Genomic DNA, 12589 nt, shown 5'->3' with positions numbered 1-12589 from the left:
AAGTAAAAAAACTATTGCAGTTGCCAAAGGAATAATATTTTCGTATTGTAATATTTGAATATCATTAAAATATTTTCTATAAAGTGTTAGTAGTCACCTGATCAGTTCCGAAAGGTTAATCAGCCGAAAGTAGTATATGCCCGTATATGGTCAGACGTAATCCAATCTTCGTGAGGTGACATTTTATTGTTAGAAAATTGAATAAATCCTTTCTATGTAATCCTTTCTATTTATTTAATAATTTTTTCAATTTTTATATTTAAAGGAAGCAATGTTTTTGTGGCCACCGAAGCTTTTTTATTCTTAGTAATGAAATTGAAACTTGTGTCTTGAAGGACACGATTCTGCATTTATGAATTCAAATATTTGAGAAGGCAAGTGTCTGACGTTTTTCTGTCCCTCAGTACTTTACATCTCGTTTCCTCTTTATATTCAACAGCCGCATTTTTATCCCTGTTAGACGAACACGTTTACGACACGCCAGTTATATTTGGCATGCATGCGGCCATTTCTAAGCACCGTTTCTTACAATGTCAATTTATTTTCGGCAGCCTTTTCAATTTACTTCTACATTTTACGATCCATTTACGATTTCTCTCATTGGCATCTCTGAACCTTTGAATGAGAGCAAGTTATTGGAAATTCTTTGTCGCGCATAAAATAGGGTTCAAAAATAATTTCGGATGGTGTAATAAACTATTATACTACTGTGCATATTTAAATTATATTTCTAGCATATACAGCGACTCTCAGATTCGTTCACATGTATACAGGTACTATTTTAATTTATTAACAAACTGTTAATTTTCAAGCTTACAAATTTTCGTTCATGAAATTTTTAAATTTTCAAACTTTAAAACTTTGAAACAAAGTTAAATAATCTCCAAATAAACTCACAAGCTTAATATCCTCAATATCAGAAGTTCATTAGAATCTCGTTCAGATTAGTCAAATTACTTGAATTCAAGTGGTCTGAATTAAAAACTAACTTGAATTCAAGTTCTCCTACAAAAATATTAAAACCATGCAGTTTTGACAGCCACGTTCACATGTTTGTCGATATGCTTGAAATTTGCCTTTCACAGTACAGTACACATCAATCAACGTGCATTTCAAAACAAGAAAAAGTTGAAAGGACATCAACTTCACTTGAACCCTGAAACAATATTTCAATTGAAATAAAATAACAGATTCACATTCGTCAAGTTGCCTCAAACCACTTGCATTCAACCTCGAATTCAAGTAACCTGACTAATCTAACCGAGGCTTTACTCCACATAAACAAAATACTCGCGTTCCAGCCACTTTCAAATTGCACAGACTCCAAGAATATCCCGAATTCACCACCCATTACAATTTTCATCTCCACATTCGAAAAGCTCCAGGAGCCGCTTCGAACCCGAAGCTGGTGCTCTCGTGAAAGACGAATGCTTAACAAATCCGTCTACGTCGCGACAAAGGCCCCGCGTTTCGCGAACTTACGACGCGAGTCGTTCTCGACGGAGCAGACGTCGGATTAAGAACCGACGGTTACGAGGGTGGAGAATAAAGAAAAAGAGGGCGCGGTGGAGGGAGACAGAAATGGACGGGAGTGGGTAACGCGGGCCAGTCTCATTTAAATGTACGATACCGCTCGCCTCTTATCGCATTATAGTAAATACGGACTATACTCGTTCCGGCGGAAACGAGGAGAGAACGGCTGCACCGCTGATTGCAAATTGACTTCGCTACCGAAATAATACGGCGGGCCCGTTACTTGCGATTCTTATTGCACCAAGTTCGTTACGGTTATTCTTTCTCTCTGTTCCCTTCGTTCCGCACACACTAGCCTCCCCCTGCTTAAACGTGCGCGCGTACATGCGCTCACCCTTTCTCCTGCTCCACCCAGTACATGTATATATCTTTCTTTTTTTTTTCAGCTTCATTATTTACCTTCAGTCTCCTTTGTACCTCTCTTTGTCGTGCCGTGTTCGTCGAGAACCTTGTAATCCAATTTATTTTTTCCGTCCTCGCTCGTTCCTACGCTACTTATCAGTGTTTTAAGGATTTTATACCCTCTGGGACTCCTTTCTTCCGTGTTCCTTGAACGCCTTAATTGCTTGAACTGTGTGCGCTGTTGGGTCGGCTGAACGTTTGAAATCGTGAATTCAAGGGAATTTGTTGCGGAATGAATAAATGTAGGCAATTGTCGAGAGATATTTGTGATTTTGTATTGTGACGAGAAAGTGAAGCCTGTCAGGAACTATTCAGATGTATTTTAATCGTAAGAATGATGTATTTTTATTGGGCAATTTAGGGAAGGAACATTTCGATAGAGTTTCAAGGGCTTGAGTTTCTCAAAAGCTTGGAGAAGAAAATTTTCCATCTCTGTTCATTCTCCGCGATTTCACCGCGGCAGCGCGGGCAATTTGAATGTATTTCACGGTTGCTCGATCTCGAAAATAGACGCTGTGATTTTTGCGAAGCAACCCTTTATCGCGTGCAAGCGGAACGAGTTTGCTCGCCTTCTGCTGTTAAAGTCTGCTAACCGAGCTTGTGATATTATTAAAAAAGATTCTATCCGCAAATTTTTTCTAGACATGTCTCATCTCTGAGTAGCTTTTCAAATTTCGGTTTCATCTCCTGCGCGAACTTTGCTAGGAGAAAGAAATTTCTATTCCTGGCGAAGTGTGGATGACGACACTCCAGCTCTTAAAAGGAAAACGATGCGCATCACGGCGATAAACGTCGCGCGCGCCTTGCTGCGAAAACGTTTAATCGACAATCACGGCTCGATTGTCGGCCGTCCCATATTACCGCCTTAATTACGGCACATTAATTATAATGGTATGATTATTGGACCGTGAGCGTGATTACCCCTGCCCGTCTCATCTGCGCCGCCGATTAGGCCGTCTTTGTGCACGCGTTGGGATCGAGCCGTTAACTAACGTCGACAGCGTCGGGCTGCCACACCATTCGATCACCTGTCATCCACGAACGATGGCCGCGGGGAACGCATTTAATCGTGTAGACGCGTGGGCGTGCGATGTGGTTTATTCAACTATCCATTTCTTCCTTTTCTCTTCGTAGTAATAAACTTCATAATATTCTGGCGTAAAGAATGGTTAACCTTAATATAAGTACCCGAAATTTTGTAGCTTCATGGCAAAATGAGCCTAATGACCTACAATGACCTGTTTCTCTTTTTGAGATTTCGTCTTTGAAGTGTCTAAAGTTTTCAATTAATAGGTAACAGTTATTGGCTAATTTTTTAGAATAAATTTCATATATGTATTTAAATACTAAACTGATCAGGAATTGGGTTCTGATCAGTAACTGGGTCCTCGAGAGTACGTAAATATTGATAGTATTAAATATTAATATTTCAACTTGCAATTATTGGTATGAATGCTGTGACCTGGACCACTTAAAAAAAAGCATAAATACTTGAGTTCCAAAACCCTTTTTCCACTCGACTCCTCTTAATTATCACTGTTGAAACCGCGTAGAAATATTTCCCAAGTAGAGGGACGCGAACAAAGGGCACTCGTAGGATCAGGGAAATAGCGGAGGATTCCTCGGAGGATTCGCAAGGACGCGGCAAGAGGGTCAACGACGCTGGGCCTGACGAGTTTAAGTTGCGGGGTGGCCGAGATAATGGGTCGGGCTTACAGTGCACAAAGGGATGCCAGCCGCAGCTCGCGACATTTGCGCGTTACGGCTTAAGTTTCGTAATACCGCTCGAGCGGCCGTGATACAGCGTACACGCGACGCCGTTGGGCACTTAATACAATTTGCATACCCCGTCGACTTGAAGAAATCGACCTTCAGCCTGGAGACCTCTGTTCAACCGAGTTGCATTGTTTCCCTCGCTATGAGGGATCTTGGGGAGCGTCTCGAGGCTAGGACTGAGGTCTCGGGCAAAGCCTTTCTTCTCCCGTTTCTTGGAGAGCTGGAAGTCACTGAGGCTTGGATTAGGTGCCTGAGGACCTGTTAATTGGAAGGTTCATCGACCAAGAACTGTTCTGTGTCTAAACCTTTTAGGCTAGGGTTTAGAGCATTTATTTCAATAGTTGGCTCAGATTGTTTTTTCAGAAAAATAGAAGCTTGTGATGGACATACTAGAGAGAATACAGGTTATCTTCCTACTTGAGGAAGATTACTCATCTTTTTATATTGAATTTTGGAAAAAGTCAATTACATTATCTTGAAAGCATAAATAATATAATTTCTTCCTGTTATATCTTAAATATAACGAATATTTTATTTTCAGCCTGCAGTGAAAAATATTTTAGCAGTTCCATTTCGACAATCTTCCCTTATACCTTAAATATCGATTATTCAATAACCGTAAAATTCGAAATCTTTCGTGCATCGTTAACGAGTCAATCCCAGAAATATTTAATTACTGCTTAATGAACGAAATCATTTACGTTCGCTGTGACATCGTCGAGAGCTTCGTTTACCGAACGAAACGCGATATTTTTCATAAAATTTGATTCAACGGTGGCCGTGTGATTCGGAATATCTTTTTTACCAGGAAACTGTCCAGAGGCCGCGTAACAGTCAAACAAAACTGCAATGTAAATTGTGTACTTCGGCTCGCAATATTTTTGTTAGCTTTACGTGTACGCGTGGCCGTTTATTTTTGCAGCTTTATAGCGCGGCGATTCGACTCGCGATACAGGATTTTAAATTTGACCGTCGAAATTATTCGATCGGTTAGCTCGCCTCGAATATTGATCGCGGATTTAACGACCTTCCGGTAATCCGTTCTCTTTACAATTTCAAATTTCGTCAATCGAACGATGAATGTTAATGCAATTTTCGTAAACGTGTCCCCTCACAATTATGCCGAGAATTATTCGCAGTTGCGAGATATTGCAAACTGTTTTGCCGAATATTGATTCGAAATATTTGCAACGGGACGATGAATCGCGCAGCTTGCGTTGATTTTTATGTTCTATTTAGGATTTATTTTTTATACTCGGCTGGGATACAGTTTCGTGGTTTACTGAGCGTGTTTGGAGATGGAGTTTGTGTACCTACACGGGGCACAGAAATGCATTCAATTCGATTCTATTAACATGGTTGTATTTTAAGTGAAGTTTGTTTTTTGAAAATGTGAAGTCGAATAAAACGCTTTAAAAGTAGTTTCGCGATGGTACTAATAATTTGAAGAATGGACAATCAGTTACAGACATTTATATTGCATTTTTTCTCTAATAAAGGGCGGATAAAATTGAATAAAAAAAATTGATACGAGAGCGAACGAAGCGTTGCGTAACTCCTCGATAACAGACATGAACGTCATTGTTAATAGAGTTGCAATTGATTGTTAGCGCAGTCCCGACACGATGAAGATAAATTTAACGTGTACGAGGAAATTGAAAACAGTTTACACTGTCGAAGTGTGAAAACGAAGGGATGATCCAACGGTAATTGTCAGCACATAGAGTTCGCTGCCTTTATCCGGCTGATAAGGCTCACCTGACAAGATAGAATTCTGACAGTGCAGCTGTCAAGGTAAAAAGGTAGAAAGAGAGTAAGGTGAAAAATTTGCAAAATTGAGAGCGATCGATTCTGTACGTACTGCGCGAATATGTTGTTAAATGCTTTCATAACGGGACCACGTTTATCGCAATTAATTTCAGTTCATTTGAAATCATTGCTTGAAAGGAAAAATAAATGAGTTATTTTGATGGAACTGTTAATTTAAAGGCTCTGTTGCACTGTGTATATGAATATTTTTTTTTTACGTTAGATTTACTATTTCAATTAACGATTCTAATTTAACTCTAATTAAAGCAGAGTAGTAATTACCCCGGGAAAAATCAGAAATTCAATTTGTAATGAAATGCCATTCCGATGTTGATTTGTTATTCCGCGAAATGTGATGACATTCTTATTCGACATTGGTCGAAAAATGGTGGCATTGAAATATTAAAAAAAACATTCGGTTAATGAATGCGTCATTCTAAATGTCCAGTAAAAATGGACAGTTATTGAGCTTGGAACAATGGAGCATCGAAGTGAGACCGCATCGAAACTGTATGAATTGGCACTCCCGTCAGTGAATATTTAAATAATACGGTAACGAGCAATATCGAGAGTTGTGAATAAAAGTTACACCAGCTTTTAATTTTTTATTACACACGCCACTGTTGCGTGCACTAAAATTCTTTCAGCGGCATTCGTGTCAGAATACCTTTTTTCGATGAAATTTCCAAACATTTATGGCGCAATAGGAAAGTTAACTGTAAAAATATTTTTAATTTACTGTAGAATTTGAGACGTGTTGCATGTACGTTACATCGGCTACTCGAATTTCTGTTGAAACATACCGGATTTACTTTACGTGCGAAATTTATATTGCTATTCACGTCACAGGAAACAAAAAAATGAGGAATGGTAATTAATAATCTAGAAAGCCTGAAATGATGGTCAATACAAAGCTTAATTAATGTTTATATTAATAATTATACGATACCTAGTACAGACAGTTTATCCTCAAGAAAACTAAATATTAATATATGACATCAAAAATATTATATTCATTCAGAACATACACTTCGTATGAAAAGAATATTTGAAACTATTTCTCAAAAAATTTATAATACCCAGCAAGTTAACATTTTTTACTAATAACTCTCTCTACAAATAAATTCTATAAGATTCGAATCTCGATCAACCTTAACATGTTCCCCGAAAACTCTGATCTTCTATCGAAAAAATAGAGTCCTCCTCGAAGGTAGCAGCATAGGTCGCCTAATGCATCGATGCCAGAAGCGTGGATGAGATCGTAGAAGGGTTACATGGCTAAGGTAAACGATATTTGCGAGGCTTGGGGGATCGATAGCAATTTAACCACCCTTCGCTGTTCTCCGCGAGCGCCTCCCTTCGGCTTAGGTCCACTGGCATCATCGCAGCCCACCTCCTCGCCCCGATCTCTGCGTTGTCTCTTACCCCCTCCCTTGCGGGGGGCCCAGTCGGAACTCATCCATATACATCGAGAAAATTAATATCTGGGCTTCATTCGCGCGTTGAATAAACTCGGTTGCTAGCTCGCTTCCTTCCACAGCCTTCCACCTTCTTTTTCCTCCCCCACCCCATGAGTGACGGTGATCAACCCCTTGTTCTTTGCGCAGTTTGCTCCCTCTACGATCTGCTCTCCCCCCTTCACTCTGGAAACTCCTCCTCTCGCGACGCAGCGGGATAAAGCGATCGCGTTTGTTAATAACTCGCCAGCGAAACTTTAATTTCGAATCGAAGGGATTCTCTTTTATTTGTTGGCTGTACCGATTGCTGGGCAGATCGTGGTCCTGGAGAATGTGTTCTCCCTGTTCCCGCCTTTTGGAGCAGAATAACACGGTCGAGGGTGTACTTTGAAAAGTTTCTGCGGAGGTAATTGGGTTAGCGGCGTTTGATAGGGATGGGGTGTTTTTTGGTTTCTTTGGGCGAAAGGAGCTTTCGATATGAGAATCGTGAATATAGGAGGGGATGGAATTTTTTGCACGAGGTAATGAGAAATGCGTTTCAGAATGTTTGTTAATATTACTTGGAGTTTAGAGAGGAGGGCTTGAAATGGAAGAAATATTGTGGATAGTTAGTACTGAGGATACATGCTTCATGCGAAAATATAGTAAAATACGCGCTGTGATATTTCTGAGGCAAACAAATTTTTATTTAGATTCCATTTCCTCAATCCTTTGTGCTGTAAAATCAACTGATTGGGAACGAACTATAAATGTAATTATAAGGGGTTAATAAGAATATATGTGCACAGTCTAATTACGATAGAAATTTGCAATATTCACTGAAACATGTCCCTCTAGTTATTTTACAATATTCTGTTTATATTCTCCTTACAGTGTACACAACTCACTAATGACTACTTCGACTTTGAAAAAAGAAACAGGTGACAATTTCTAGAATCAGAATTGCTTACACATCACTCACAAAATTACTCATTCATACATATTAATCAAGAAATCGGCACCCATTTTCTCTGATTACAACTCAATAATTACAATAGATCTCATACTGCTCCACTGCTCAAAATAATTACAATAATGACAATCTACAAAAAGAAAACACATCAAATATTATCAAGCTTTTAAAACAATCCAAATTAATCTCCAAAATAGTCTACATTATTTTAGTCGCTAATAATCAAGAAACGGATAAGATTCAAAACAAAACGCAACATGAAAAATAAGTTGCCTTTTATAAACAAACGCACTGCAAAACCTGACGTCTTTCCCATTTACATGAGCCTATCCAATCAAGCATAAGAACCGCTGTTGAATGACACATGGAGGGGGCTTTGACCGCTGAAGGAGAGAAAAACCAAAACAGTTCGGCTTAGCTACGCTCTAGTGTGCGTGGTCTATGGACACACTCCTGTAATTCCTCGATCTCGTAACGTGCTAGAACGTCCAGCGTACCTGGTCTGTTCATATTTACATATTTAACTAACCCAACGGCGACGAACATTAACGTGAACGCGGCACGAATAATCTGGAGTATGTTAATTCGAAACGGGGTGCATATCGTCGCTTTGAGTTAACGCGAACAGCCGTGTGCGATTAGTGTTCTAGTGTCGAAGCGTGAGAGAGTAATGATGTTTTTCTCTTCTCGGTCTGAATTCGTTTCTTCGTACCTTTAGTTGACTCTGTGACCAAACTCAGTTGTGAAATATTACCTTTTGTCGGGAGTGTTAATATTCTGATAAAGACAGTGGTATTATATTGGATAGAGGAACAGTTATGAGGATGGGATTGTTATTCGAGGACGTCAGTAGTTAGGGTTTACGTGGGTGATGAGGTACGTGAATTTGATTCTAGGTACTCCACAAATATGCAAAATCCTGCCTCTTCTACTGTGTATTATGAGGGTATTTTAGTTGGACATATATACCTATGCAAATATGGAACCGAAATTTATTTCTGTAGTAGATATTAGGTCGTACCATGAATAATGCAAATATTGTTTATTTATAACTATCTGCCTTCTATGTATATATTATCTATTAGCTTCTGCCATAGTTTCACATCTGCTTAATTTTCAATCCCCTTTATGCAAACATTTGTTATGATTTACAATTTGTATCCTTAATGACCCCTTATAGTACAATCGAGTATAATTGTCTGTGTTTCTATTACATGTCGAGTTGAGCGTTATATTAGAATTATATCAAGTTCTAACTTAGCTGATTAAAACACTAAACTTCTCAAAATTTGATTCATGTCACTATGCTTCTCAATTTCTCATATATTTTGTAATTGAAAGGCAGCTGAAGTTGAGAATGTTTGCATTGTAAATCCTCATCATTGAATACCCACAATATTCACTATTTTTTCTGAAACTGAAATTGTGCTGTCGCTTGACAGCTCATCAACAGCGTATCATTGTCGAGGGGGCTGAAACGATCGCGACGAGAGTCCATCGAGCCGAGACGAAGTTGAGGTCGTTTATCGCTAGGGGAGGAGCTTTGTAACCCAAAATCCACAGTGCAAAGTTTGGTACCACTTGGCAGCAGTTGTCCTCGGATCGCGAAGGCCACCTAAGGTCTCGAGAGATCCTCTTCCTCTGGCTGCTAGTTCTTCTGAGAGTGCTTGAGCGTTGTTGTCAGTGCGCCGTGGAATATGCGAAAGCGACACTCCTCTCCTGTCCGAGGAGTTCTCGTTTAACTCTTTAGTTCCTGGTTGCCTAACTACGCCGCGTTCCATCGCTGATGATGAGAGTGATCGATGGACTTTCTCAACTCCTTTCCAGTCATGGTCGAACGTTCTATTGACTCTAATCGTTGACTAGAACTTTACTTCTGCGATTCCGCTTCTCTAGAGCGGAACGAAAGTTTACTACTAAAAGGCTTCGAAGAGGGTTAGTGTTTTGTTAGAGTATTTTAAAAGTTTGGAAGTTTTAGTTGTCAGGAAGTGGAATTTAAATTTTCGAGCTTTTTATTTCTATGAGAACGTTTCTATATTTGTAGATGTAGAAGGAAGTTGAAACAGTTTTGTGTGATTGAAAATGGGTCATCTAGTATAGATGAAATTGAATATTTAACTCTCTGAAGCATGGTGAGTTAAAAGTATCCCACCTTTTTAATACCTAGATATGTATGGTAGGATATTTTTATACCACTTTGAAAAATTAAAATTACATAAAGCACCTTAATTCCCTCACAATGAAATTAAACCTACTTTGTTAAATTTTACAAGAATAAAACTTCTGTGCAATATGGACTTTTTAATTTTCTAAAGTTTCGTACTTCATAAAGTTAAGTAATAAAAATAGGAAGCTCAATTATTATTATATATCATTATTGACAATTCCCCTTAGAGAAATTGGAACTTCAGTTAGAATAAATACTGTGGCTCCGCCAAACCAGCTAAAGAAATAAGACTACAATTACTTTGAAATAAAAATATTCTTAAGGCACATTTCATTATCGGCTGAAATATCAAATTAATGAAGTACATTAATCGTTTCTAGTTCCAGTATTAATTAACATATAAGATTAAAACTACTTCTTTTGCGGTAATGAACACCGAAGATCGGTGCCGAGCAATTAGTTTCGCTCGTTAATAAGAAATGACGGGTTTTCATGAACATGTTACTACGGTGAACGTTGAGTTATATCGTAACGAACGAAGCCAATTATTTTTGAGCCTGTCGCCCTTCGTAACACGCGAGGAATCTTGTCCATCTGTTAGCACCGTTTGCCAACTTCGAGGTCGTCCAAACTGGCATCAGGAAAGGGATCAACGACGAACGAGATTTCACCTCGGCGTGTATCGTGCTCCTAGAAACGAGGGCAAACGTATTCATGGAAAGAGGATAATCGTACGAGTTACACGCGCCGCCAATTTTTCACGTCGATTCATTAACCTCGTCGCGTACCTTTTCTTGGCGTTGCATTCGTAGAACTCGTACATGTATCAGGAAATAATCGTTCCCTCTTTTATCTGCAGACGTTGGTTATAGCTAATAATTTATTGAAATTTTTGTACACTAACGTAGTTTTATTAATGAATTCATTCAATACGTGTCTTTCAATGATAGTCTTGCGTGATAAGAATCACGTTGTATTTCATTATTTTTCGATTAAGATGATTTTAATCGACACGTATGATTTCTTGAAAATTTAATTCTGGAGAACCATTGAATTATTTTTAAGTTAAGCTGTCGACTTATCGAAGTATTATTTCTTATATTTCTGACGCTTGGATTTGAGAATTAATCTTAGGTTGCTTTTATGAATTCTAGGTAACGGGAATTTGGAGTTGTTCGATAGTGAGAGCGGGCCGGACCTCACACTATCACCTCAGACCTTCACGTCGACGGCGGAGGCCTTCATCAATGACAATAGTGACAGTCTTGGCGTTCCAGGAGACAACGATACGGGTGAGTGATGCTTTCGATCATATTTGTACGCGTCGGGGATCTAGCCGCGCTGTCTGACCATTACTCACTGTATTCTACTTGCACACGATGCTCCTTTTATAGACTAAAAAAATATACTAATATTTCTCACTAAAGGATGGGTAATTAACTGCACCTTGAAACGTTATTTATACTCGTTGGAACATTCAGTATATAGCACATATCAGTTATTATAGTAACATAACTTGACGAGTGCGTGTCTTCAAGTAGAATAATCCTGAATAAATCAGTCATCTATACCAGATAAAGAAATATTGATATAAATAATGTGTCCAAATATCTTATTTTTACTTGCATATCTATTTATACATAGTATAGCAGCTATCAGTTATTATGGTGACAGAATTCAATGAGTGGATGTCTTCAAGTAGAATTACCCTGAATAAATCAGACATCTATTTCTGTGTCCTCAGATAAAAAAAATTAATATAAATAAAGTATCCAAACATCTTACTTTTACTTCTACATCCATTTATATACACTCACTCTCTAACAAATTCGGTTTCTTCATTAATCTAAGGAACCATAAACTTAAAGAACTAGCTCCATAGAGGCACTGGTCAGACAGCAAGGTCTTTTCACCACTCTTTCGGGTTCATTCTCCGTTAAATTCGTCTCCAAACGAATCAGGTATTCTACGAATCTCAGGGAACGGGGGAGGATCTCGAAGTCGCGCGTTTTAATCCAACCCCCTCTAATCCGGTTTTAATTTAATTGAGCGAAAGGGCAGGACGTCGATCGTTTAGTGTCGTTAGGCGAAGGAACCGAGGACAATGCATTAACGTAATTGTTGCGCTCGTCGTCAACGGGCACAGTTGAACAGTGAGTTACAACTAGTTCGAACGTGTCGGGGGAGGCCATTTCCGTGCGTACGCCACGGTACATAATACCCATTGTTCCCTGCAAGTATAAGGGGACCGTGCCGGTTGTACACCGACTATAAAATGTTCGCATTGTTTCCTTGGGACACGGTTGCGCTGTGATCAAGACGCCTGTCTGAAATGGCCGACAACACCTCTTCGAAACATTTTCGAATAATGGTTGGCTGCATACGAAATTAGTGATCTTAAATCATGTTGTGTCACTATTTTGCTCGTGAAAAGACTTACTAAGATAGCGGTTGCATTGATTAACTCGTTGACTGCCATTTTATCATTTTTAT

At 38.9% G+C, this 12589-nt stretch overlaps 1 protein-coding gene across 1 annotated transcript in view; it reads left to right on the top strand.

Annotated features, from left to right (window-relative positions):
* Positions 1-12589, top strand: part of LOC143179705 (uncharacterized) — a 441599-nt gene that overhangs the window by 247397 nt on the left and 181613 nt on the right. The window contains exon 5 of the mRNA XM_076379021.1: positions 11251-11388. Coding sequence (XP_076235136.1) covers positions 11251-11388 — 138 coding nt within the window. The remainder of the gene's footprint in view (positions 1-11250; positions 11389-12589) is intronic.

Source organism: Calliopsis andreniformis, chromosome 5 (genome assembly GCF_051401765.1).
Source record: "Calliopsis andreniformis isolate RMS-2024a chromosome 5, iyCalAndr_principal, whole genome shotgun sequence".
Classification (NCBI taxonomy): Eukaryota; Metazoa; Arthropoda; class Insecta; order Hymenoptera; family Andrenidae; genus Calliopsis; species Calliopsis andreniformis.
The sequence above is the reverse complement of the archived record's forward strand: the minus strand, read 5'-3'. Positions and strand labels throughout refer to the sequence as shown.